Source organism: Neodiprion virginianus, chromosome 2, assembly GCF_021901495.1.
Source record: "Neodiprion virginianus isolate iyNeoVirg1 chromosome 2, iyNeoVirg1.1, whole genome shotgun sequence".
Classification (NCBI taxonomy): domain Eukaryota; kingdom Metazoa; phylum Arthropoda; class Insecta; order Hymenoptera; family Diprionidae; genus Neodiprion; species Neodiprion virginianus.
This window is the reverse complement of record NC_060878.1, coordinates 39573093-39600923: the sequence shown is the minus strand read 5'-3', so window position 1 is coordinate 39600923 and position 27831 is coordinate 39573093. Positions and strand designations below refer to the sequence as shown.

Below are 27831 nucleotides of genomic sequence, written 5' to 3'. Positions count from 1 at the left end.
TTTTAAAGAATTGAGGTACGAAGTTGATGAAAAATATTTTCTGTTGTCTAAAATTTGTTGTTGATCTGGAAATCCGCGATAGTTTGCAATGGGAATGCGCAGCAATCTATACACTTTGTGAGCGTGAAAAAATACTCAAATACATGCTTACCGTGTGACGTAATGTTCCGTGAATCTCGAATATTTGATTGGCTGAAACACTCACGGAGCACTTCACATCATTCCATTATGACGTCACGTCTAAAATGATCGGATATTTCGACGATGTAGCTGTGCTTCTGTCGCTGAATTTGACAAGTTATAACACACGTGATTAATTTGTCGAAACACTTAGCTTATTCACCAAAAATCAGACAAAAAACGATCCAACTAAACAGAGATCTTTCCTCTTTTCCAAGCGAACACGTTCCGTGGCGTTCAAATTTTCCCGCCACTCGGCCTTCCGTGAATCGACGTAGCTTTTCCGACAACTGCGCCATCAGCTCTGCGACTGCCGACTGTCGTTTGTTTCGTCCGCACTGCAGGCATTCTGCTTTGCTTTCAACGGCCAGCTGCCGTTTGCTGTCATAAAAACAAACCATGTGCTGTTGGTTTGAACTAAAACCGGGCAATAAAATGGTTTTTTGCAGTGTATAAGCGCGGCTAGGCGATGCTCACGATGAACGCAGATACCGCCGACCCCTTAGTGGTGCGTAAATGTTTTTATCATCAATAACAGAATCGACCTCAATTCTCTAACCTATTTTAAACCGCGTAACGCTTCGTTTTATTCAAACTAGGAAGATGTTACGACTCTGGTTAATTTGCATGCTTTCCAGTTTCTCGCTATGCTAATTATCGGGCTAACATCTTTCTCATTCTTCCGTATATTCTTTTCAATCATGTTCTAACGTTCTGTCCATATTTTCAGTCCATCATCATTCCCATTCGCAATGGAGAAAACTGGATCGACACCTGCCTTCAATCTGTTTTAAACCAGACAGCGTTGAGCTTCGTGAAAGTTGAGGTTTCCGTTTGTGACGATGCCAGCACCGACCGAACCCCGGAATTACTCTGTACGTGGAAGTTGAGACTGGAAGAACTGTCCATTCCTGTCAAGATATTCAGGAATCAAAACCAAGAGTCTGGAGGGGGTGAGAATTTTTATTTTTGAAGGCAATGTCCGTATTCTTTTTTCGCTGGTAAGGAGAGTGGAATTTAGGAACGTCAAAACATTTATCAAAATTGAGAAAACAATCAATACGTCACTGTGTGTACATTTCGCAGATGAAAAACAGAGTCTTTCGCAATTCTCTTTGTACCTCAGAGAATCTAAGCATCTGCATTATTTTGACTTATGCCACAATAGCAATAGAGTTAAGCAAACTATTCGACTAGTAACAATAATTTAATCCATATTTCTAAAGGATATCTTTGTGAAAGATCATATGATTTATGCCTAATGAATCATCGGATGTTATGAAGTGAACTTTTGGTAGTCGCAATTAAAATTTATTGAAAGAGTTATAGTTTTACGTACCAACGATTTAAAATTTCCCACCCAGTTTGTAATTGCACAAGAATTATTGCAGCATCTTTGGCCTGGAATTCAAAGGAAAATTTTTAGTTACTGTTTTGGTCTTGGGATGCTTAACAAGTTATTTCTGAATGACATATGATAAACACATATCTTTCGTCTCTATCCTGATTATTAATAACATATAAAAGTAAAAAGTTTGACGGCGTTGAAACAATTTCACGAAACTGCTGCAGCTGCTGACAGATTATTCTTTGTGCAAGCCTTTGGCAGAGCCTTTGATCTGAAACAGTGCAAACATATGCCTGTCTATATACAATGCTTGCAGTTACTGTTCAAGAGAAAGAAAATTGCAGTTTAGTAGGGATTATTCAAAGTTCTTAGTGTTGAATATCACTCAAAGTAAATAACATTACAGCTGTTCGATGCTCCAGTTGCAAAAGTTTCTAATAATAATTATTTCCGCTTATGCTAAAGGTTCAAATTTCTATGTTAAATTTCAGATTAAAAGGAACTGAATTTGCTAGTAAAGTTTTGCAATGTTCTACTTTCAACTAAAATTAGCACATACTATTTCCATTGAAATTCAAGTTGTCACTTGATCATAGTAGTTAGATCTCCTAGAATAATCAGTATTGCAGGCATTGAGGCCCGAAGGCATGTTTTGACCGAGAAAGAAATAAGTGCAATTACCCCAGTATGCAAATGATTTGGTATTGTGAAATATAATGCATGCAGTTTCATACAATCTGTGATTATTTGACCCAGTATAATATCTGCAGTAGGATGCTGCAAACGAAAATAATCAGTGAGTTATTTGTTTGAGTAATAGCATTAAAAACTTCAAAACTTATGTTTTCACTTCAAACATTATTATTTCATGCGCGTTTTTACCAAACTTATTCAAAAAGTTGTGAAACAAAATCAGATCAATTTGTTTATACCACAATCTGATTGATCTTTTATTTATACGCGTAACTTCTTACAGTTGGTTATGCTAAAAACAGAGCGGTTGAAAATTCTACTGGAGAATTTCTGTGTTTCCAAGATGTGGTAAGCATGCGTTAATCTTCTACAGAACCAGGATTGAAATTATTAAGAATAAAATGCAATTACCTTTTCGAAATAACATCGTTGGAAATTCTCACAATTCTAATTATATATTTTTCTCCTTGCTACTATCAACTGATGGAAAATCTGCAGGATGACATTATGCTGCCGTGTAGGATTCAGGCCCAGTACGCTGTTGCAAAAGAGAACGAAAATGCAGTAGGTAAAATTTGGCATATTATTTTTTCACTGCCGTACGTACCGATGAAGATTCCAAGTAAATACTTATTTCCCAAATGTTACACAGATTGTTGGAGGGCGGTTTAGAAGAAAGCCGGAAAATGCAACCGCCAGATTTTCACGATGGGCGAATACAATCGCGAGTGAAAAACTTGAGGAACAAATCTACACTTCTCACGGACCCACGATCGTTATGCCAACGTGGTTTTGCCACAGATCCGTGTTTCAAAGGTCAGCGCAAGAACTGGGTTAATTTACGAGAAAAGAACTATGTGCAAGACGAGATCTCTGTCCTTTTCACACTTATTCGCAACTCACCGTTACAGCTGTTTGAATCTTTTCTCCCCACGATAAATTGCATGTTTTTTTTCACTTGTTTCAGGGTCGGTGGCTTCTGCGAGGCTGGTCGCGGTTGTCCAGAGGATTTGATATTCTTTTATTCGCACCTGGACCTCGGTGGCAGAGTTCTGAGGGTAGATGATACGGTTTTAGAATATGTGTATCATCCTCAAGCAGAGACTTTCTCGATTTGCGAGTAAGCGAGTGTACTCCGCGCACAGTTTACATATGTCGAATTTGCTAATACTCCAGAATCAACGATTTCTGTTGTCAGAGAGGTAATCAGGATTCTTATCAACAGGCAAACAATATGGGATCTAAGAGTTGCGCGTTTGGAAAGACTCGTTCTTCCTCTGTGGGATAAATTGACGATATGGAACGGCGGCAAACAAGGCAGGCGATTATTACGCAGCCTGTGTCCTCAGTTTCGGGTAAGTCTGCAGTTATTACGATTTTTGATAGTCGAAGTAGTTCATGGTAAGGAGTGATTAGTAATTGAAGACACTCTTTCGCTGATTTGGTCAAATCTCCTTTTCCTTTCAGTCCGATAATTGTTCGACTTACTGAATAATTTTTAATAATCCCGTTTTCAAAACTCTGTCATTCTTATTCCTGAATTTTCATTCTTCAGGACAAAGTTGTGGCCTTTTGTGACGTGGACAAGCATAAGATCGGACAGAATTACGTATCGTATGAACCAGTCCGAAAGAAAATAGGACGACCAATTCCGATAATTCACTTTACAAAAGCCAAGCCTCCGTTTATCATTTGCGTGAAAATGGTACGTAAGTACTTACGCGACGAGATTATTCGTAGCGAAGAGAAGCTTGTATTTATAGGAATCTTGCGATACATCGGCACGTTTTTCAGGACATGACGAACGGCGAGTTTGAACGGAATTTAGAATCCTTGAACCTGAAGGAAGGAAAAGATTACGTCCTGTTTAGCTGACACCTCTGCATTAGGCCCGATGGCTTCAGAAACGAAAACGAAGAACAATCATGAGTCAGAACCCGACGAATCTCCAAACTGCAATAATTGGGTAAGTTAACAATACGCTTGTTTATTATCCTTACAGACCCTATATTGAAAAAAGAGTTTCGTCAGAGTTACCACGGGATTCGGGGAAAAAGGGCGCTGCAGACACCAGCAGCCGACAATCTCCTTACCCTCGACTGGTTTTCCTCCTTTACTGTGGTAAAAAGTTTCACTGCGGTGATTCTTCTGGTCGGTAAGCTAAGTCGAGGTTGTTGGATTCCAACCAGCTAGGTTTATTTTATCCGGATCTAATAACCTGGGTCTGTATAATTCTAGGAATGTCCAACGGTCGGTATATTTTCTATATATATATATATATATTTTTATTTACGACTTCTAAGCACTAAACGAAACATTGATGTGAAGAACAGGTTTTACCGTCGAAGTGGAAAAGGAATTTGAAGATGTATTTTTCAATATTTATATGCGCGTTTATTCATCCGTCGCTGTCGTGTTGTGAAAACAGTAAAAAACATAATGTATATATCAAGGTACATAAAAAATAATAACGAATTATCTAACGTATATTACAGCATTTTCATCTCCGTCTTTTTCACTCTTATCCTTGTTCCCACTCTTCAACTCTTATTTTTTTTCTATAAATTATTTGGCCAAACGTTTCCACAGCAAAAATTTTCACCTCTATTTACAACATGTCTATTATATAACAATTTAATACTCAGGCCCCGCCTAAACTAAATCTATAACACGTGAACGCGTTAAACATTGACCAAAGGGGTAGTCGCCGAGTTTATCTTTGGCTGTTTCTTCCTCGTAACCCAGAGAACATTTCCCTCCTGAAACAGGATAAACCAAACACACGATGAAACTAAATACAAAGTTACGTGATATATTTCGAAGTTGGGTGCGGTAAAAGGAAGTAAAAAAAGAAAGAAAAAAAAAAAATTACGCAACAGCGGAAGAACTTACCTGGAAGTAGTCTTCTATCTCTTGAAGCGTTCTCCCCTTCGCTTCCGGCAACGCAACGTAGACGAATACAGCTTCCAAAAGTGCCGAGGCGCCAAATACCGTGAAAATTCCCGTCATACCGATCGCGCCTTTGACCTAAATCGTCGAAATGAATAAGAGCTCGAAGAGGAGGAACTGTTGAAAAGGGTTGATTTTAAAGAAGAAGATTCATCGGGTGACGTACACAAGCGCAATGTTTGACCGCGGTTCAGAGCCGAGAATTCCCCCGGGGTGGTAAACAAAGCCACTGTTCAAACCTACCCAGCTCTGCACCAGTGGTATCACGTTTGTTCGTGACTTTCGCCGTTTCTCTAGACTAATTAGGAAATTTCCACTCACCCCTGGGAAGACCTTTGTCACTCCGAAGAGAGTCAAGTTGAACAGGAAGAACGTGCAACCGCCGCCTATTCCTCGAGCGTGTTGGGGCAAGAGCTCACCTACCATAAGGCCCGGCAACGTTAAAAGGCCCACCGTATTCGCGCTGACGTAAGCGATTATGCAGGTGCCGACTACGTACATCTGCGAATTCGAAAAATGCCTATTACTGCACCGAGAGAAATTCCGTTCATTAGCATCGATTTATTTTTGAATCATTAGTTTGAAAAAAGCAAAAGACAAATTCAATTGACCATAATCGAAAATAATAGTGACACGTGATATTATATGCTAGATTTTTATAAACTTGGAGTTTTGGTAAAAATTGAACACGGTCCAAGAATATGCATAGTTTCTACAACTAGAATTTTTCAGTCCACGAGAGTAAAACGTAAATTACTCACGTCCGCGTCGGTCGTCGGCTGCCCTTTTCTGGCCAGCAGGTATCCTGCCAGGACCAATGACGTAACGGCTGTTCCGAGCGCCGAAATGATTCCCAAAACTCTTCGGCCCGTGGTGAGCAGCAGGACGCAGGAGACGAGGCAAAAGACGAACCTCACAGCAGCCGTGATCACTGCCACAAGATAGTGATCCACTCCGTCGCCCTCTGCGCAATTATTGGGAAAAAGTTTGTCCGTTAGTAAGCAAACCCGGGAATTCATCGTCTGCTGTCATGCGGGAAGTAGTTACTGAGTGGAGAGGAAAATTGGTTGAAAGAAAGCGAGAATGTTTTCCATGTGAAGCTTGATTCGTTTTACCCATTTCCCTGATGAATTCAACGGCGTAAAAGACGAAGACGTACGTTCCGGACAACATCTGAAGAAAATTGAACACGTTTATTATCGCCAGAGGCTTGATGACTCCGGGACTCAAGATATTCGACAACGCCGAGGACGCCTGCTGACGCAAAGTGGCCGTTGATGATATTCGAGCGATGTCTTCTCTGGCTCTTGACTCAAGTTGGGCCATTTCCGTTTTCACCTGAGAAACAGTGGAGAGCTTTTATAGATTACGGGCTTATTTGTTACGAATGTACCGATTGGTATCCTTAAAGTTTTTGCGAAATCTTACTTAATCCGATAAAATTTGAACTACGACAGTGATCGTTGCTGGCTTACCTGCATCACATCCGCCCCGCGAAACCACGAGAGAGCTTTTCTGGCGGCCTCGGTTTTCCGCCGCCTGACGAGCCACACGGGGCTTTCAGGGCTGAGGCAAAGAGCGACGAGGGCCAGACCGGGGAGAATCATTCCGCAGAAGGCGACCGTTCTCCATGCGAAGCTTGCGCCGAGGGCGTATACCAGCAGAATCCCAAAGCTATAGGTGGCGAAGGGTGCGCCGACCAGGATGCCGCGAAGGCCAGGATCCGCTATTTCGCCGAGGAGAACCTGTCGGAATGAAGCTTTTTTTTCGTTCTCTCTTTCACCTTTGAACCAAACACTCCTCCTACAACCGCTGTTGCCTTATTCGTCGCGCGGAGAAAAGCAGCAAAGCTTACGCCGGAAGGGCTTTTGGCTTTTGGAAAAGGCTTTTGCGCGTGGAAAATGATAATGTCAACTTCGCGAGGACGCGAGTGATTATGCTCAACTCACCTGACCGGGCACAACGACGAGGCCAACCGCGAATCCTGACATTATTCTACCGGCTATAATGCACGTTATGGTCTGCGCCAAACCCATAACGATCCAACCTACGGCTAGCGGAATTGCAGATATTTGCAACGCTCCCCGTCTGCCAATCGCGTCCATCAGGGGACCCGATAACAGCGAGCCAAACGGCGCCGCCAGACTGTGTACCGAGGCTGAAAAAATAAGCAAACATTCTAGAAACCCAAGACAACTGCGTTGGGAAACGTAAAAGGATTTCACAAAAGGGTCTGATGTCATTGATCTGTCGGCTTATAGTAAGAAGGATGTCGCGAAGACTAATTTGGTTGAAATTTAAATGAAAAATTATCCACCTTTTCATCGATATTCAACGTTTGAATGCCAGGATATTGAAATAAAAAGTCATGTTTGGCTAACCGCATTTTTATTTTTAATTTTCATCTCCGCGATTTCATCTTTTTCACTGCAATAAGCTAAAATTTCGTATCTTCTTGACAGAAGCAATGTGGCGTTGCTTTTTCTGTGATAATACTACACGTTGACCTTACATTGCAGAGAAATTTAGGACGGAAAAATATAATCTAAACTCAGGAACAAAAACATGAACTGACATCGTGAAGCTCGAAACACTCGACCTGTCCGAAAAATTGAGTGTGTATCGAAGAACTGTATCTATAAGTTATCATCGCTCGAACTGTTGAGGATGTTTTTTTTTGTCCTCGATTAAGAATCCAAGTAAAACACCCTGCGGTGGAAATGCGTAATAGAGCGGAAAAGGATTGAATGGGTCTGGTGGCGACCTGGATAGAATCTAGTTTGGTCCAGAGCCTGTATACTCCCTGAGAGACAGTGACGAAGAAGTGAGGATATAAAAGGATGAAAAAGGGAAATAAAAATAAGGAGGCAGCCTATTCGGCGCCGACTGTAGAATAAGTAAGGTGGCATAGAGTGAACGACGTGACGGAGCAGAGTAACTTGATTACTTAGGAATTCATCGATTGAAACTCAAAAGCTTTTAATAACTTTTTCAATTACTCGCTGCTTGATAAAAATTTCAAACGACTGTAATGAACTTTCCTGCCAGTATCCATTTCACGCCTTCGACTCGGCGTGTCGCTGCAACGACTGTGAGGGAGGAGTCTCCTTGTTAAATGACAAGCGATTATCGCGTTGGAAATAAAACTTTTTTATGTGCACTATACAACGGAGCTTGAGTCCCATGGGGATGCAGGACGATATGTAGATGGATAATTGTTATAGAAACGCAAAGAAGTTGAGTGAAAATGACTGTAACCGCATTTGAGGTGTGGTTCGAAGCGTTTCACTGACGAAGTTCCCGTTTATCGAATCATCGTTTATAAAAGGCACGATTGTCCACGATCAGCAGTTGTTTGCAACAGTATGATCAATCTATCGTATGTACCTACATACTTGCAGTAGCAATGAATGAAGCCCGTAAACGCGTACAGCGCGAATTGCGCAAGTGTTGACCTAGAGCGGGGTCCGCGGCTTAGGGACAAGGTAAAAACGATCACGATCAAAGATCAAGTGCAACGGGTATAGGGATCCGGAGCCGGTGACTGCATTCAGCTGGACAATCATCAACTACGCCCGGTATTATAATAATAATAAAAGGTACGTCGTGGTGGGAATTGGGATTAATCTATTATTGCATACCGAGCAAAAGCAGAAGTGGTTACAGTGTTTTGAAGGTCAAGCATTATGCGTTGACCTTGACACACATATCACTTCCTTCCTACGCGTTGTACGGTTCGCGTACGGGTGGTGCAGGCTGGTTAATATATCCGTTTGAGTAAATCAATTCTAACGGCACGACAAATTGTCACTGCCATATAGAAAGAACGAAATAAAACGCCCTTAACACTAATAGCTAAATTGTCTTTGCAAAAATCAGGCTTGATCAGTAGGTCAGGGGATCCGGTTTTGGCAACGTCTCTACACGCACGCAACCGCAATTTCCGTCGATCCTTCGTTCCAGATCCTTCCACAATGTACGGTACTTGCCTTCTTTCACACCCCGAACATTCTCTGCTCGTCAATTTTCTAACTCACTTTCGTACCCGAATCGCACTGCCGAAATTTACGCCGATGTAATTCTGGAACCCTAACGATCATTGCCGTGCCGATTTCACGACTGACACTGGAAATTACATATCCCACCTCCTTCCAGTCCAACCATCATCCGCGACGTATTTCCGTTTGACAAACGTGACACAAGACACCTGGACAGAAGTCCATAAATTGTTCCCAGTCTCGGGGATAATAATGGCTGAAAGTCGTGAAAATTTGAAAAACAACCCCATTCTACGAAGGAAGGCGAGACGCTTGATTGGTTCGTTATCGCGTCTTTCCCCGTCGGTTCGAACGCCTCTCGTTCATCGGTTTTTACCGCGGAGCTTCAAGTTCCATTCGATGTTTCGCCCCTTGGCTACGAATTCACCGAACCCTCGGTACACCGAGTGAGACGTGCCGTGCCGCTCATTGTCGGATGACCCGAGCTTGCAGCCATTCGGCACGAAAACAAAGAAACATTAACCCCCCGGTGGCAGCGACACCGAGTTGACAACGTGGTGGTGAAAATAAATGCATTTTAAATCAGTACCGACGATTGTACAGACGTTTCACGTTCCCCAAAAGGACCAGACGAAATTATTCAATGAATTCGTGTATCTGTGTCAACGACTCGGTCCGACGTCAATTGCCTGTCGCACGTTGTCCCCGGGGTTATAATGTCGATGATTTCCAATTTTTTCGACCCTTCGTTATCCCCGCCGCCGTCGGAAGTCCCACCCCCGGAACTCCGGAAGCTGCTGATGCAGGCATCCTGGGGAAGAGTCTGGGAAATGATGCTTTTCGCGAAACTCCTTTGTCGGCGTGTGCGGTATGGAGATATCTAGTTTCGAGCAGCTGTCAAATGGGTTTTATAGTGCCGTTCGTGAATCGTTAACCTCTTTGTTAGTACCTACCGACAGGCGGTACAGCCGCGTTACGGGGGAAGATGAATTACTATAATATCGTCGCTGGAGACAATATTATCCAATGAAAAAAACATATCTGGGTCAGTAAGTTCGCTGTCCGCACACAACGCGTGGGGCAGTTGCGAATTTCTTTGCCACTTTAAACGGTCATTTTACCATCCAGTAGAGGGTTCTGGCAATCTAATAAATAACATCGTTACTCACTAATCTCCGAGTAATGCGGTGCGGTCATTTTTACTACGGCGAAAGTCCTCGCCTTCCTATGCTTTCCACGCGTCGGTTAATTACCAACCATTTGTCAACCCCCAACGCGATCGAAAACCTCCCGATCCCCTCCTTAGCTGCCCTTGTAAATTTTAACCACGTTCATGAATAACAGATCCAGCAACATTCAAGACTTACCGATCCACGACCCTAGGTCCTCGTCCACTTGCAACGATCCGTTCGTTTGGGCAAGTTTTGGAAGAAGTATGGCGCTGTATCCTATGGGCATGCCACATCCGGCCGTGAGTAATAGGACGGCTCCGGTAACGAGGCACTGAAAAAACATGCAAATATTTGCACTTCAATGAAAGTGGGTAGTACACCTGGGCGATGATCGGACTACGAAGATGACGGTGATGATAATTTGAGGGAGTGTCGTAAGTAACGTGTGCGTCATGTATGTGCGGGAAAAGCTCTCGTCGAGTGAAGCTTTCCAAAATTACGGCTTACGGACAGCTGGGGAAAATTGGCAAACATGGTAACGAGATTCAAATTATACTGAGAGCATATTCTAGCCACCCCTCACCGTATAACCTATAATTGTCAACCACCGCGCTTTATGCAAGAGTGTGTGATTATATTTCCTGGCGAAGTGTCGGAGCGCGTTTGACGCCTCGTTTCGGAGCACGTTGAGTGACTCGGTAAACCTTGAGTGTAACGGATCAAGTTTTGAAGAAAATTTCTCACTCAGTTCGTGGTAGGGATAAGGTGAAATGAATCTCCGGGGCTAGATTAGATGACACCATAAACTCTAACGACCTTAACGATACACTCCACTCTAACCGGATTGAGCAGCGTCCCTTGTCTTCATAAACCGTCTTTGACGCTTCAGTGGCGAAGGGAGCGAAAACGCTTTGGGCGAAGTAATAAAGTTGCAACGTGCTCCAGTTTTGAAGAATTTAATTAACATATGAGAGCTGATTTATCTCTGCTGTTAAAGTTGCGAATGAAGTCGTAAAAATTTGTCTAAAGCACCTTGAATTTCAGTGAATTCGTCATTTAACGAATTTTCTCATAACTTGGATAGACTTCAAGTCATCAAATTCACGTTCCATTATGCTTATCAAGTTTTTTCAGTCTTCAAATCAGATCACGCTTCATTAGTCAAGCACTTGGCTCTTTGGCTGTGAGAGGGTATGAATAAGTTGGATAAACTAAATCGAGTAATATATACGGTTGAAATTTGTTCGCGTTGGCTACGTGCTCAATTCCACCGGCAGTTGTTCCTGATTAATGTGGGAAAGATTCTTCGCCGTTTAGTCGGTAAAGCTCTAATTGAAACTGTGCTTTAAGATGAATTGATGCCGACCGATGTGCAGTCTTGTATATCTCGGATTTACAAGCTCTTTGGAAAGCTTCATCCTGGACTTTCGGGGGCATCATAATGGTGAATTTTTTAAAAGCAGCTTAACGTCATTCACGTTCAAGCGCCCGAAGTGGAAGCACTTATTGAGTACCATTGCTCTTGCCCGGAGTGCTGGGATTTTCAGAGATCTCAAATATATTCTCCAGGATTTTCCTAAATAGCTTCAAGCGGTCCTAACGCAGAAGAACTTTCTGAGAAATTGCAATCTCGTCTAGAAATTTAGCACGGCGAAGTTATTATACCCACTCCGTTTCTACTTGGGTAGAAATTGTATTTAGATGTGTTCATTGTTCGAAGCTCGATGTGCGCTGTGTATTGTAGCCGTTCAAATACACACGATTTTTTCTTTCCAAGGGAAAAATATACATTTTACCAGCAAACTATATAAACGTGTTTACAGTAATCGTAATCAATTACCATGTTTATTTTCAATTCGTAATTTGCTATCCCATAGAATACAGATATTGATTGAAACGTAATTGGACTTCTTCAACGCCACAATTAATATTTAGGTGCGATTGTACTAATGACTTTTCAAATTCTGTTCTTCACTGGTACTAAAAAAAAAAAGAAAGTTTTCGCGAACCTTAAACTACAATATTATAGTGGAATTTACAATAAAAATAATTGAATCATTTTTATCACGATATCAATGAATTTATCTCTGATATTTTGATCTTTATTTAGACTCTGATCTTCATACTTTCACCACAAACAAGGCAGCGAAATGTTTTGAACTTATTGTAAAAAAGCTTTGGCATGTGGTCTTACCAGTATTCACTGTTGGCAGATTTTTTTTTCAGCAAAGTATTCTCAACCGCGAAACTAGTTTCCGTCAACTCTTTATACCCACCTGTCGTTTAGATTGTAGAATACATGCAGCAATAATATCATAGCTATTTTCCACCGGCAATAAAACCGTCCTGAGGCGAAAAGTCTCGTAAAACGAGTAACGTTTCTAGTGAACCATTTGCCTCACTTTTCCGTGCGAAAAATTGCGAGTAGTGTGAAAACGCGAATAGCCCGAACAACAGTCGAGTGAGAAAAGGCAGTGAAAAAAAATCGTAAAGCTACCTGAGCGAAGACCCCTCTGGGATTGGAGGAATACTGATGTTTCGTTCCTACGACGCTGATGTGTGCTCCGTGTTTTCTTCCTGGAAACACTTTCTCTCCACCTTTCTTCGTGATTGATCCAAGAACCTTCGGGTGGCCGGAATTCAGGAGCATTTGTGCGTGGTGTCTAAAATTGAAGAATCGAGAGGAAAAATTTAAAAATCACACTTTGATACTTTGTCACAAAAATTCTACTCCACACATGCGATTCTGACGCTGACTGCAATTATGTATTATCAAAAATGCAATTGGTCGATAGTTTAACTCGATTATCATGCATTAAAAACAGTTTCTGCCGTGTCATCTTTTTTAATAATTTACGTACACGAGCAATTGATTGCTGACTTTGTACATTGAATTAGAACAAAGTGTCTTTTGGATTGTACTTTTATTTCCAAATATACGCGTTCCTCCATTCTTTGCAAATTTTAATTAGCGACTGATTAAACATAATTTTCGGAATTAAGCAAACGATTCACAGCCTTTCATAGTAAAACTACTCAAACGAACGAATGAAATTACATGCGAATAAATTTGCCGCTAGCACACTGAATGCACAAATTATGTTTGAAAGAACCTTATCAACTCACCCCAGTCCTTTCTCCATCCTGCCTGGCAAAATCGGTTTAACCAGTGCCATTTATACCGCAAAACACACCGTGGCAGCACTATGATTTGCACTATTGTTCGAGTGTTTGTTATTCTTCCTTTTTCCCTCTGCTCCAGTCGTGCAAATGGTTTGATTTTATCACTGTACGGTGAATAATATTTTAATTTCAGTCACTGTCCCTGCACATGCCTCTACCAATTCCCACCAGACTTTCCATTTGATGAGTAATACCCACGTATTATACTTATTTTTTGCGTAGCGAAGTTTTCGTGGGTGCTTAGAATCAACAGGTCAGAAAAAATTCCCCTAAAATATGTTCTTCGATAACCCACGTTTGGAAGATTAAGTTTCTTGTGTTGAAATTACGTAGCGATTTTCGTTGAAAATATACGAGCTTCTTGAATCGTGAGTATTTTTATTTTTTTTTTTTCAATCTTTTCGTTTCACATCGGGTTCGAATTTTAATGCATTTCAATCGCAACGATCTCGATGTAAGGGCAGATCGGTGATCAGTGATCGTTCGCCGATCCGCCGAGAAATTGAAAACCGAGTGAAAGAACGCAACAACGAAATGAAAGGAGCAAACTGTAAACGGTGCGTTTTGTTGTTCCTTTTCTCGTTACTTACAATTCTATATAGAAAGACTCGACGTTTCGCAACGTGGGCTTATCCGCCGTCTGGCGATGAGTAAGAGATTTGCCGGGTCCGCACTCATATAAATAGTGACTTAGTTAAGCTTAATATAGTCTCCACAATCATACAATTATTGTAGACCAGTTAGCCCCACACATGCCGAATAAACACGCGCGCGCGCCTCGCTCGGCCCAACGTGCGATCTACGTCACAAGTGTTTCGTGATTTCGAACTCTTACCTACTCGGCCAATAGGAATTACGAGCAGCTTATTACCGCCATAAACTTGAATGAATGAAATTTGAACGGAAGACCAATTTTCTTGAAAAAAATGTGAAGTTGAAGCCGAAAGTGCGAAAGTTCAGCTTGCGAATCTAAACTGGGAACGATTTTCGAATATCGCAAAAATTGGAGCGCAAGAGTCGTGTCCTAGTTTGTTACTAGGTTAAGTTTAGAGCACCCTCTGTCGTTTCGCAACAGCGTGTTAATTTTCTCTTCTTTTTCTATATGCCAGAACGTGATTTGATTTGTAAATTAGCATTAGCCAGGCGAAAGGTAATGATTTGGACAATTGGTGCAATGTAGCGAATTGAATCAGACAAGTGATTACGGTCTTTACAGTGACCAGGTTACCGCGTGATCTTATAACTTCTTCAGCCGAATGTAGAACTAGGTGAAGCGGAAACGCGGGATTACACAGCGCGAGAGAACGAGAAATCGATTATAAATTAAACTTTGTCAACGAGCTTGAAATTTACATCATTTATCCGTAACCACCGTATCCTGCTCGGAAGTCCATTGAAGTTTGCTGCCTAATGTTTGGCACTCGGATTTCGAAAGGTCTCGAAGACGAAGAGCCGAGGCAGAATCTCCGTGTATATTATCGCCGAGTTTTCCCTCGTTTCCTTTTTTCACCTCCCTTTTGGGCCGACCGTTTCCGAATCCTAGCAGCATCCATCGGGCGTCGATCGGTCCCTAAGTACACGCGCCGTCGCGGCGAGAATTGAAACAAGTTAATCTCCGATTACAGGGGCGCGGAATAGACATGTAGGCAAGCGAGGCTCGCAGACCTTGACCCATTATCTTGATAACCGCAACTGACAAGGCTGGTGGTCAACTTGACGGACCCTCAGATCGATCTCTTCCTACATTTCTCATGGACGAACTGCGCGTATTGAAACGGTACGAAAGCTAAGGTACCTAACAAGTGGACTGGAGTGGAAATTCCGCGTTGGATAATCGCTGAAACTCATTCGGGGGAAAATTGCTTTTATTCATTCCTCATTGCGCAAGTTGAATTACCCCGTCTGGATCAGCAAGTGACGACGCACTCTCCGAGTCGGTAAATAACGATTCATGCACTTATTGTTCACGTCTGCATGGCGAATGGGTGACAAGTGCATGTTATCGACCCGTATCAATCCTTACAATTCGTCGACTTTCGAAGAGCAAACTTGGTCCTTTACTTTGCAGCTCGCTGGAGTGCGGTTGCCAGGACAGACTGCGCTGCAACCCGAGCTTTCGTCGATACACTGGGAATAACAACCGCGGGGACTTCGAGTTGAATAAACACGCAATCTTCACCCTCTCGCACGCCTCTTACGTTACGTAACAACAGAAAAAAAAACCAGAGAACGTTCGAGGACGTTGTCAGTTTCAATTTCTCGGTTTGGTTCGGATCTGCGTCGGATGGAGAACGATGGAATTCACTCAGCGAATCACGTGTATCTCACTTCCTCTGATGGGACGAGTCGATTTTCCAATGAAAAATTGGAACACGATCGGCTGAAGCGGGCTTTCAAGACCGACACCGATTGTACAATGAAGCTTGTCATGAGGGATAAAGGCCTCAATGGAGTCGGACTGAACTGGAAACCGATCGCCTCACGTTTGTTTCCGATCCAGAGGCGGGGAGAATTCATTGTCTTGGTACATCTGAGATTAGCGCGAGTTAAGGAAGAATTTAATTGGCGTCGTTGTGCCCTGCTGTGACTACATTATACCAGCACAAAGGCATGTCAGCGATTCCTATCTGTTCCCCTATCTCTGGTGAGATTTCCATTGTCTTGGACGATGTAGGACCTGTAAGCGTTGATTATCAAATTTCTGCTTCGGCTCTGGCAATTACATTGGAGTCTTGCTGCGTACGATGATTGAAGATTTCACGATATATGCGAGTTGAGGAAAGACTGAAAAGTTGTCAAAAGTGTAGCAGCTGCACTTTATTGCACTTGCAACACAGAAGGAACATCCTTGATTTGTATCTGATAAGGAAGGTGTCCCAAGTCGATTTCTTTTGTGATACGTTACAGTAGACTAAAAACTAAGGGACACGTATATTTCTTTATCTGCTAATAAACGGTTTAGAGAGGTGAAAACGACCCCCAAAAATGGGCACCTAAACGGGGTGATTTCTTGATGCGCTGGATGTATTTGAACGACATCAACGCTGAAATGTTTCATTCGTGACGCGCATCAAGAAGGTGCTCATCCTTTCGTTTTCACCCCCTGGAAGTATTTTTTGTCCGATAAAAAAAGTACGTGTCGCTTGGCTTTTAGTCTACTGTAAGATATTACGAAACAAATCAAATCAGAGAGACCGACCTGGTATACTTTCCTTGCGAGTTCTTTCCACGTTCCATTTTCACTCCACTCACCACTGGCCGATGGTGGACGATGAGTGGAGACATTTGTCATGCGAAATGGTCGCGACCCGATAAATCGTGCCTGTAATGTATGACCGTGCTGGATACTTCGTCCCGTATTCAAAATATCTCGTCGTAAAAAGTGGAGACGACCAAACGATGGAATTTTACGCCGTTTCCTCTCCGACGTGAAACTTCGATAGGAGGTCCTTTCACCATCCGTCCGCTCTCTGCCACACCCTCATTTTTCTCCGTAACCGTACAAGTTCAATTTTCACGATTTATAATACCGAGATTCAAATCTTCCGAACGATTAATGCTCCCGAACACGTCCATTGTGCACCTCGATAATCTCCCTGCGTCCAGAAACCGTCCAGATAAATCGTAACTCTGTTTATCTCCAATTTCTACGGCGATTATACGTATCTGCCACTGATTTATCGCTCTCCCGGTTTTTTTTTTTTTTCTTTTTTGGCAGGCGGCGAATGAAATCTGTGAAAGTGAGAAAGGGAATCGTTTCGAATTCATTTATCCGATATCGTTTTCTCCGTTTCGCCTTTTCTCTAAATCGCAAACACATTAAAAAGCCGCAAATATTCTTTGCTTCATCGTAGCGCCGCGAATTCACTGGGGTGAAAACCAACGGATTTTATAATATTACGACTCCTCGAAGCTAAATTAAAATCTCGTCGGTCTAGACGAGTTTATTACTTACTCGCATATCGATGCAGGTTTACGACCCTGTAAAGAACGGCTGCTTATGAATTCTTGCTAATCACAGTCGAGATACGCAAGGGCATGGAAGGGTACGCAAGGTACACCACCTATGCATTACTCGGGGTAATTCGAAACAGTCGAGACGTACAATCGGCTGTCTATAGACAGGTGTTATAACTCCTGTTTTCGATCGATATGCAACTACCGGCGATACGTGTGCCTCGTGAAATATTGAAATCTATTTTCTGCAGAAGTAGCATGTGGTCGTGCCATCAACGGGGTGATTACTACCCTTGTGCAAACACTTCGTCAGTCGATTCTCCGGCTCCGAGTAGTTCCAATGGCGTCGGGATACTTACAGTTGTTAGGTACTTTCGGTCCGGGCGTGACTGCGAGGCGAGAATAGAGCCAGGACAACTCCGAGGGATATGTCTTGATTGGAAACGTTAGACGAGTGACATCGGAGAAGAAGAATGCGGCTTTCACATCAAGGAAATTCCCATCCTCCTCCATCCACCCGTCAATCACTTTATACCTCCGACAGATTCCGCCAGAAATCTCAAAGACGAAGAGGCGTCAATCAGTCAATCTACCTCGAACGATCTCACGAACAAACTCGTTGAATCGTCAATCACAGGTCTTCTCATTCGGCATTCGCACGACACTTATGTTCAATGATACAAATTAATCTGACGAATGCCTCGATCATTGACGTGTAACCCGATTAACCACGATCCGCATATTCATGAGCGAACATTTGCGGAAATTACGCATCGAACTTCGAACTGTACCTGCGATTTGGAATGGAATGGCAGTTGAGATAATCCTGATCAGGTTTCAAGTTCAATTTCAGTTATACCTGCCAGACACCCAAGAGTCAGTTTGCCTGAAAACTTGAACGAGCATTACGTTAGTTTCGCAAACATCGACGGCAGAAACGTGCGAAATCCGCTTTAGTTCCACCTCGTTGCATTGCAGATAAAATGAAATCCTTTTATGCTCAAGGTCGCCGGATGCAAATATATACGCAGAAGGTTGTGCGGACAGAGAATGGAAAAATGAGATGATTCATATTCAGAACTGCAAAGTCGGAATTTCTTTACTCCGTACAGTGGTTCTGTTTCAAAATCCCGGAATAGAGAAAATACAAGGGTAACTCACACCGCTTCTGAAAATAAAGCGGCAGGCCCAATTTTCCCTTCATGCGAAAATTACAAGCAGCGAGTTTTCGAAACTACTTTTAATTCGACTTATTGTTTCAAGAGGTGAAAAATCAGCCCTGTATTTATATTACTTAATTAAGTCGGACTGGTCCAATTCTCTGCTCTGTTACGACGATGTTGAAATTCTGCAAAACTCTCATCCCGAATCTTCTGTTCACTCTGAAGAGAAGACTTAAAAACAATCTAAAGCTTACCTCCGCGGTATATGGATGTAAATACACGTACCTACCTGTACAAGGTTCAAGAGTACGTGGAAAGAGATCTCTTCGTTCCTCAAAGTTTGTTAGACCCGGCTCATGCGGTTCTCCGTCTGTTAAACACAGTGTCTGACTGAGGCTTCGTCAAAAATTCAACGCTTGAAGTACGCGTGCCTCTATGCTCCGAGGAATGGATTTAAGACTCTATCTCTTTAGCTGGAAAAGCGTGTTACAGACAGTATATTCATGCCGTATTCTACGGAGATATATATTTCGCTTGCAGGCTTCGCACGGGCTTGAAGGAATCCACTGTACTAGTTCCCGAGTAGACCTAGTTATTATTTCGAGCTTGTGACAATAGGCGCGTATCAAGTTCCTCAAGGCATACCGGTGCGAACTAACACAACCAATCCTTGTCGCGATTAGCAAAGCTGGAAAATAAAGTAATCTTGAAAGTTATCTCGGATTGTTTTTTACAGCTTCGAAGTAGCCGAGCGAAAGGCAACGTGCTTATCTTCAGTGATTCTCCGCGGGTAGATTCTCACCACTAACAGCTCCGTAACGATGATTGAAAGAAAGAGGGAGGAAGAAAAAGAAACACACAGAAAAAAGGAAATAAGATAAAACGAGAAGCTCAGGAGCGAGTAGAGAAGAAGCAATGTCTACCATTGTCTGGTCGTTAACCCTCCAGGACTTTCAGAGAAAGCTCTATATGTACACCTACATAGTGCGGCGGAGGAGTTTTACAGCCGTTGCTGGAAAGGGTGTCATCTCAACTGCCACGGTCGACAATGCGCCGCCGTGCATCCTGGATTACGTTTGTCCTAGGTCGAGAATGCGGTTTTATTAGACGCAGGAAATGCGCAGATCCAACTTGAGTGCAAAGTGCACTGCTCTTGATCTCCCATTTTAACTTTTCCTGCCGATCCTTCGCGTGCGGAGGATACGTAGAGATGCAAACGGCTGCTATAAAGGCTGTGAAGGTGAAAGAGGGAAGGAGGAGGAAATAAAAAAACATTTCCAGCTATGAAACAACGCCGGTTCATTGTCGCCGTCAAACAATCGCGCGAAAAAATACAAACCTAAAAATTTACCTACTCGGCAAAGTTTCCGCCGGGGATTTTATTATCCGGGCTTTGGTGCAGCAGCGTGAAATATGATCTGGATTTGAAATTCAAATCACATTGTTCTCCGTTCTATATTGATTTACGAAGACGCTGGACGATTCCGGGCAAGACGTACCGAAGAACATTGTCGGGCCCACTGAGGCAGAAATAATGTAGTAGCTTCGTAACTGAGCTTGCGGTAGAATGTAATTAGCACTGTGGAAGCGACCTACGCTCGTTTGAATATAACTCGATAAGTATTCAAACTGATTACGGTCACAGTCCAGCACCTTCAACGAAGCTTTATTGCCATGTAGTAAAGAGTTAACGGTGTTCTCTCTAATATTCGCGAATTTTATTTCTCTGAACTGATCGTTTCACGCATCAAAGTTATTTATGCTTCTACGAAGACGTAGGCTTTTCACACCTGCTGATATGATAGAAGAAACTCGTTGCACTGAATTCTTTCAAATTACATCAGCTCAATAGACAAACAATTTCCCTTTTTCTTCCCTTCTTTCTTTCATTCCGAAGTTTCTTTTCTCCTGCAGCTGTTACGCTTGAAACTATCGATGGCTGAATCACGGCCTCGTTGGGAAAACAAATATTCGTCGATGGATAAATATTTTCATTCGTGAACTGACTACAGAATAGGAAATTTCGTTGCATAACAATATCCGCACCTTCAAAGGGAAAGTGTTTACGTAGCGTTCCGTAAACCTCCGTTTTCCGCCCAAGCTGGCTATTCATTTGACATCACAATGCTCTTAATTAATACCCTACCTCCTCATTTGTTTCGTAACACTAACAAGGTTCGCATGAGAATGACGTACCAGGTATAAAGTACGAAATTACAGTAACTCGTCGTAGTTTCACGTCACTTGCATACGTCACGTGCGCTAAAGTAATATCGTAGGATTGGCCGGAATCGCGCGGTAAGCTTTGTCACAATGCACTATTGAGCCGTTGCTGACGCATGTCGATATTCACGAGAGAAAATAGAAACACATATTCAGACCTGACGTGTATTGGTCATGCTTAAACCCCCTGAAATCCGCCTGATTAAAACCACCGCCGTTTACCACATCACTTTCCACTGATCTTGCATGACGCGATATCGCACAATGCAGGTGTAGCCTCGATACCTCGGATTTCTTCGCAGCTTGCAGGTAAAACGAAGCTATAAATACTGATGAACCCTTTGGAATTCTTGACGAATCTTTCAATCAGATGAATTCTTCTGCCTCGATAAAGAGAGAAAAGAAAAGACTCCGGACTGTGGAAGAGAATCAATTTTCGCATTCGAATGTCGATTGATCCAACGTCAACAGGTGAACAGAATGACATGAAAGTTATGTGTACTGAGAGCTTTTAATGTTTCTTCAAAATGAGTTCAAGATCGTTACTGATATCGGAAAGTTGCAAAGAAAGAAAGAAAAAAATAAAGAGAGAAAGCCCGCTTAGTGGCAGCCAAAACGCCAGTTTCGAAGTTTAGTAAAGGTGATTTATGTAAACCTTACCCTTCTCGCGTTCGAACCATTGAATTCATGACGTTTTCAACCATCCGAAGTTTTCCGGCACTAAAGCTGAAGGTTCAGCGTTTCCGTTTCGTTCCTCGTTCCTCGTTCCTCACGCCCGCAACAGTTGAGAAAACTCCACTTAAAACCGCATGAGTCACGGTATTTACCAACGAAACGTGTCGAAGATATTCCAGAAGGTTTGCCGAGATATCGATAAATCACTTTCGATGCCCAGGAGAGGTTCTGGGCTTCGGATAATCCGATTTCAAAATTTATCGACCCGCTGCTTGCAGCTGTGATGCAAAATGTATAACGCGCACTCGAGAGGAGTGGAGAGCTTATCGCAAGTCAATTTATTGGCCTGCACGACGGTTGATGCCTCTCGGATGTTGACGACAATAGTTCGTGGCGGGGTTGAAGTTCCGGATTCCAAAAGTTCCGGAAGCGCCTTATTCCGAATTATTTGGTGGCGAAACTTCAAGTAAAGAGATTAAACTTTTATAAAACAACGTGGTTTAGAAAATTCCGAAAATTCAAGTTACGATAGAGCGAAATTCCGAAAAATAAAGTTTCGATAGAGTGAAATTCCGAAAATTAAAATATACTCACACAGCGTAGTTCGCTCAACGATTGGGTGTAAAAAAATCAGAAACACCGGAAGTCAGAATGACCAGGATACCGAACGTAAAAATATCGAAAATCCAAAACAAAGAGAGATCGAAGTGTTGAAATTTCACCAAACCAGCAATTCACAGTACTGAAAATCTTCGATTTAAATCTTCTCATTCTCGCACTTTCGGAACTTTGACTTGTCGGAGTTATGACCTTTCGGAACTTTGCACTTTCGAAACTTTGACCGTCGGGTTTCGGACCATGAGAAACTTCAATGTTTGGTCAAAGTTTAATTTCTTTACTTTAAGTTTCGCCCACAAATAATTCGAAATTTGTCGCTTTCGGAACTTCAAGCCCGCTCCAGTAGTTCGACACTGGTCCAATTCCAGGTGATTCAACGCCTGCAGATGTGCCAGCAATTATCGAGACGAGAAAAGAACTCCCGCTGTCCCCATTCGCCGCGTTAGTGATGTTCGCGTTTTTACTAAGAAGCAATCTTTGCCGGACGTGTTTTTATCCCTACTCGGTTCATCCATTTTGCCGTGCAGCTCAGCAGCCGCAGCATCGTCGATCTATTTGTCCTAGAAACAAGATATCGAATTGCTCTGCACCTTTCCAGATAAGATTGCACCGCAACTTTTTTAAAATGATTGATCAGCGGAATCGCCGTGACGACGATTCCGGGAACGTTGACGGGGTGGCCACATACTTGAAAAATTCGGAAAACCTGAAATTGTCAGGGAATTCTTAATTTAGTCACGAAAAAACTGATAATATTAGTCTTCTATCATGGGAATTAGAAATGATTTTTTGAGGTAACAAGTTTACTTTTTTTCATCGACAAAACAAATTGGACTGAACTGACGTTGTTGTACATTATATTTTTCTTTTATTCGAATTGAATTTGAACTGAATATAGAGTTAATAAGCTGAACGATTCAGGTTTTAGTAACACGCCAGAGGTGGAAAATGACTCAGAGAAAACGAGGTTTTAGATTTTAAAAAATCTGGAAATGTCATGAAATTTGTTCCCAAAAATTTGTGACCATCCTGGTTGATTCGTAATTGCGTACGCTAATCGTTAATCGAGCAGACGTTTTGTTTTTTCGCCTCTGTATCCGACCGAGTAACGTAACGACCGTTTCACAATTTTCTCCATTTTACCTACAGGTATGAAAATCTTTCCAACACTAGTTAAGCGTGTCAAGCTTTCTGGGGAAAATATGGCGTGAGTCAATTTATTTTTCAACTCGGATATTATCTTGCCTACTCACCGTGGTTTGAATATTTAAAAAGTTTGGCTGGATTCCACTCTCGATAATACCCCGTGTCGTTATCACGAAGGCACGTACGTGATGTGCACGCAAATTTTTGCGGTTCTCTCCCACCTTTTTCAACCCCTATTTTTCATACCAATTTTGCAAAGCACCGAAACGAGCATCTCCGATCAGTCGCCGAGGACAGAGAAGGACTCAACTTTGAATCGCCGTCACAGTTTGCTCAACTTCCGAATATACTCAGGTGAAATACTCTCTCCAATTCGTGTTCCCACCTCATTTGCCACATATCAGGACTCATCCATCTCTCCATCCGCATTCTCGGCGTATACATTCGAATTCCACTGATCGTCAATAATCACATTGCACAGGGAATGGAATGCCAAATGCACGTTATTTATAGGCGAACAAAGGTGTACCTGGTCTCTACCTGCCTCCGCTCCGGGGCCTTATGCCACGCAAACACACCAACATAAATGTACGTTCTCGTGCACCGATGCATATTGTTGTTTGTCGAACGAGATTTTCTCGTTGGTTTTTATCTGCACCGTCGTTCGCTTCGGTTATTTTATATCTACAGCAACGACGTTGGGTGCAGTCGCGAGCAGTTACAATATACCGGCGTATCTCGCTTGTCTGATGCTTCGCGATGCAGACGTTACCGTCAACTTCGAATGGCTAAGCCAAAATAAAGAACAGGATATTCAATTTTACCGCAGACATTTAACTGTGTAAATTACAAACACCAGCTTGTTCCGATCCTCTCAACTTCTCCTAACCTAAAAAAAAACTAACATTAAGCTAAGATCTGTCCTCCCTTCATTGAAACTTTGCAGAGGCTTTTCATTCGACGTTTAAGTTCCAACGAGAATAGTCTTTATGCCTTTGAATTTCCAAATTCCATCCACCTTCAGAAACGAGAATCTCGAGTCAAGGATTATATCGAAATATTTGAAGAGGTGAAGGGCGACATTATCGCGAGAAGGGAAAAAAGCAATCACACTAGCGGAGTCACGTGAGCTGCAGACCTTTGTCGTTGGGGTTCAGATTTATGGGAGACCTTAGCGGTGTCCGATGATCTCCGTGTCCGGAATTGGAAAACCCAGACCGGTATCGATCCCTCGGCGCAATACGTACGTCGTACGTTGTGGTACGTAGGAACTGCGCGTTACGCTTGGCTTTGGATTTACACCGCGATCCTTGATCCAGTCGTCCATTGCTCACTAGGAAGCGGTTGCCCATTTCCCTCTCGATTTTATCTGCGGTTCGGAACACCAACCGGCATAGCAATTGCCGCACGTCCGATCAATCAGGCAACGCAAACACTCGATTCCAGGGTTGAGTTACACCCTCGAGATGACTTCAACGACTCACGACAATCTGCAAACGAATCGACGTCGTCGATTGAAGATAGGACGGGGCAAAATGCTGCAAGCGAGCGTCGCAGCGCACGGAGATGAAGAATTGAGAGGTATAAAGGTAATTCGATACAGAGAAAATCCACGACTGACGCCGCCGGAATGGTTTCTCTATTTTCCCGACTGCTGCACCGGATTCGCTTATCCGTCGTTGTATCCCTCAGGACTGCCTCCCGTAAAGGGTCAGCCCATTCGACAGTTCTCACTTTCCTCTTTTCCCCCGCCTATCGAACTACGTTCTCTCCATGCTCCCATTCTTCGACCTTTGTTATATTTTCTTTCCTCTTTTATTTCTTTTTTCGGGCTCTGCTCTTTCTCCGAGCTAACCAACTAAACCGATCCGGTCCTAGATCACCCCGTTACAGTTTTCCAGGCACCTTTCCACGGCGAAACTTGGCCGTAATTTACTCAACGCATTCCCACCACCATACTGCGGCATCCTTTTACAAACAGGTGAGAAGACTACACCATTCGTGCAGTCCAACGGCAGCTATTCACCAACAATTCACTTCTCTATAGGCCCGGAAGGAAAACTTGAGACATGATTTGCGAGCCGTTCAATACACCGTGTATTGGATGCTCGGAATTTTCACCTTTCGAAAGTTCAAAACATGCGAAATTTCGACTCTCTCAAAAGTAGATAATTTGGAAATTTATAATTCCCTTGTAATTTTGATCAATTCTAGTCACGTCATTCGAGAATTACAACGGTTTCGAAGTTTCCAACCTTTGAGAATGTTTATGCCATTCAAAAAGTTGGCCGTTCGCTTTCGAGATCCAATCGACAATGGCGGATGGGCTTTCATTGCGAGGACGACGTTGGGATGTTCGACTTAGACTCGAACTCGAGACTTCGTTGAGCTTAATTTCTCCGGCAATGTAACCGGGGGTTGAGCTTTATTCAAGTATTATTAACCACTGCCTGCCGCTATACCGATTCGAAGTGCCGAGTATCACGGCTGTGCGCGGTTTACGACGACGCGGTTCCAGTTCCTAAACCTGAATGGGCCGTTAATTTCCCACTGCAGTAACGACCTTGCCAGGGACCAATTTGTTATTACCCCTGCTTTTCGACGTGGGGTTTTACTTACTTGCTTCTTCATTTTTTCTTGCCTCTTTCGGACCCCCGCAGAAGCGGATAATTCTCTCTCTGCAGCCTGCTCAAACCATATACGGCGAAGAGTTGCGATTCGCACGTGTGACGAGGGAAGAAACAGGGAGGGGTGGATAACTTTTTTCATTCCGTAGAAAAAATCGGCACGAAAAAATGATCGTGAGTGGAACGAGTTACTGGCTTTTTTGGTAGAGCGACGACGTTTTCTTTTCCTTTTTTTTTTTTCTTTCCATTCTTGCTTCTCGTTCCTTCGTTCGTTGTTTTTCTTTTCTTTATCACCCTTTGAAACTCCTTTCTCTTTTCATCCCCACGGAGGCTGAAGGGGGGTGGCGAGTTTTATATCCAGAAAAAGAAACCGGGGAAGGATAATCAAATCGGAGGGGAGATAGCCTATTTCTCGCTACTTGAGCCTCCAGCCCTCGACCCCGGCACGTAACACCGTCTCTCGGCATTTGTCTCTTGGGGTGAAAAGCAGTTATTTCACTTCGCTTTGCGACGCCTTCTTTCTGCAGCCCGAGACGACGAACGGCGATGATCAGTGGCAGTTGGGAAAACGTATTCACACGTACAAGATTGATCTGTGGCTGTTTCCTGTATGCGTCTACATGCGCAAGGTACACCGATGCCTGTATGCACACCGTTTTGTCGCTCCAGTAAATATTGCAAACACTCGGCAAGTTAATGCGAAACACAGAGGAAGCAGATCCTTCAGACGCAATTCGTATTCTCCTAGAAACCAGAACTTTACTGTACATCGGTTATACCAACTCGTAACCACCCTCTAGCTGCCAATGCATTCTCTGAATATTCACCGCTTTCTTATATTTCTGTCACCGCGATTCATCGAAAACGCGTCGATCCTGTGACATCGATCTTATCAGCCGCGTGTCAAAACTCTGTAAGCGTCAATCGCTAAATTATATTCGAGATCGCGGTATCAGCACAAATTTGTTTGGATCACTCATCGGAATTAGAAGGAGTGTAAAAATGAAACTGCGCGATTGATTCAATATTGTGGTTATATATGGGGCATTCCGTCACATCTCGATCAAGATTCTACGTTTAAAAAAATTATAAAGCCAATCTGAGATATCGAGGTAGAACCTTGGTCGAGATGTCATGGAACGCGCCATATGCACAATCAAATTCCGGAATATTTGACCAAATTTTCACGGCAAGCAATCGTGAAAGGTACCCAACCATAACCGCAGCAGTAAAATAAGGCTGCGAATGAAATGGATGAAAAATGTATCCCGGACTTGATCGAGATCTGAATTTTACAAAATACGTTCTCTTAGCGTTCCAGCAGTGAAGTATGTAGAAGATACGTTTGATACAGCGATTTTTCCGTCCCGTGAAAACAGAGTCTCACCTATTATAGTTTAGGCCTTCACGCGGTTGTGGCACTCAAAAAATACGAGTCGCTCGCAACCTCGCAGAAGGGCGCGGCCTTTCCTCTGCTACTCGCGTTGAGTTTGATTGAGGAGAATTTAATTGTGCCACGGGGTTAATCTTCGGGTCAGTAGTAAATCCGAACAACATTTCAGCCGCACGTGCTTTGCAGGGAGTAGGTGTACACGTACGTGGGTTCGTACGCGAAGCACAGGATCGGAATAGTTTCTCGGTCTTCCTTTTCTAGTCTCCCTCTTCTTCTCCCATCTTTCCAGCAGAGAATTAGCAGTCTTCTGAATTTCCGCTGATGTTCCCGCTCGGTACGCTGGCCGCGTCTTTCCGCCCTGATAACTCGCCGGCTTTCATTAAAGTTGCACCGCTTTAAGACGGGGTCGCGTAGTCGAAAAATGAAAATATAATACGAAATTCATAACCCGTGAATATAATTCCCGAGCTACGCGGCATCGGCAGGCAGCGAAAATTCTATAATCC

The 27831-nt window shown here is 42.9% G+C and overlaps 2 protein-coding genes across 11 annotated transcripts; one reads left to right on the top strand and one right to left on the bottom strand.

The window, feature by feature from the left end:
* The first annotated feature begins 318 nt into the window (after positions 1–318).
* On the top strand, positions 319–4662 carry LOC124297880 (UDP-GlcNAc:betaGal beta-1,3-N-acetylglucosaminyltransferase-like protein 1). Of its 4 annotated transcripts, none has more exons than XR_006906677.1 (10): positions 319–688; positions 911–1133; positions 2505–2569; positions 2720–2785; positions 2874–3037; positions 3189–3341; positions 3420–3576; positions 3777–3926; positions 4016–4187; positions 4242–4662. XR_006906677.1 is itself a non-coding variant. In XM_046749232.1 (9 exons), exons 1-9 carry the CDS (start codon positions 650–652, stop codon positions 4094–4096), a joined length of 1098 nt encoding a protein of 365 aa, XP_046605188.1. In that variant the 5' UTR covers positions 319–649; the 3' UTR covers positions 4097–4662. The 4 variants fall into 4 exon arrangements, 2 of the variants coding, with proteins under 2 accessions (XP_046605188.1, XP_046605189.1); XR_006906676.1 differs by having other exon boundaries at positions 321–688; positions 4253–4661; XM_046749232.1 differs by having other exon boundaries at positions 4016–4662.
* Positions 4663–4772: 110 nt separating this feature from the next.
* On the bottom strand, positions 4773–22034 carry LOC124297879 (facilitated trehalose transporter Tret1-2 homolog). 7 transcript variants are annotated; one of them, XM_046749227.1, is made up of 12 exons: positions 21527–21562; positions 17840–18038; positions 13467–13627; positions 12838–13003; positions 10536–10671; positions 7120–7328; positions 6646–6915; positions 6286–6508; positions 5932–6134; positions 5492–5671; positions 5114–5248; positions 4773–4980 (listed from the first exon to the last, which is right to left on the bottom strand). In XM_046749227.1, the coding sequence occupies exons 3-12, from the start codon at positions 13514–13516 to the stop codon at positions 4903–4905; spliced, it is 1650 nt and encodes a 549-aa protein (XP_046605183.1). In that variant the 5' UTR covers positions 13517–13627; positions 17840–18038; positions 21527–21562; the 3' UTR covers positions 4773–4902. The 7 variants fall into 7 exon arrangements, with proteins under 7 accessions (XP_046605183.1, XP_046605182.1, XP_046605186.1 ...); XM_046749226.1 differs by lacking the exon at positions 17840–18038 and having other exon boundaries at positions 21527–22034; XM_046749230.1 differs by lacking the exon at positions 13467–13627.
* Between the last annotated feature and the right edge of the window lie 5797 nt (positions 22035–27831).

Excerpts from the sequence above, each read along its gene's own strand:
- LOC124297879 (XM_046749226.1), bottom strand. The coding sequence starts at position 13,516 with ATGGCACTGGTTAAACCGATTTTGCCAGGCAGGATGGAGAAAGGACTG. Across the intron at positions 7,329-10,535 it reads GGACCTAGGGTCGTGGATCG|CCTCGGTACACAGTCTGGCG; the intron begins GTAAGTCTTGAA and ends TTATTTTTTCAG. Across the intron at positions 6,135-6,285 it reads TGAATTCATCAGGGAAATGG|AGGGCGACGGAGTGGATCAC; the intron begins GTAAAACGAATC and ends ATAATTGCGCAG.
- LOC124297880 (XM_046749232.1), top strand. The coding sequence starts at position 650 with ATGCTCACGATGAACGCAGATACCGCCGACCCCTTAGTG. Across the intron at positions 2,570-2,719 it reads TTCTGTGTTTCCAAGATGTG|GATGACATTATGCTGCCGTG; the intron begins GTAAGCATGCGT and ends GAAAATCTGCAG. Across the intron at positions 2,786-2,873 it reads CAAAAGAGAACGAAAATGCA|ATTGTTGGAGGGCGGTTTAG; the intron begins GTAGGTAAAATT and ends AATGTTACACAG.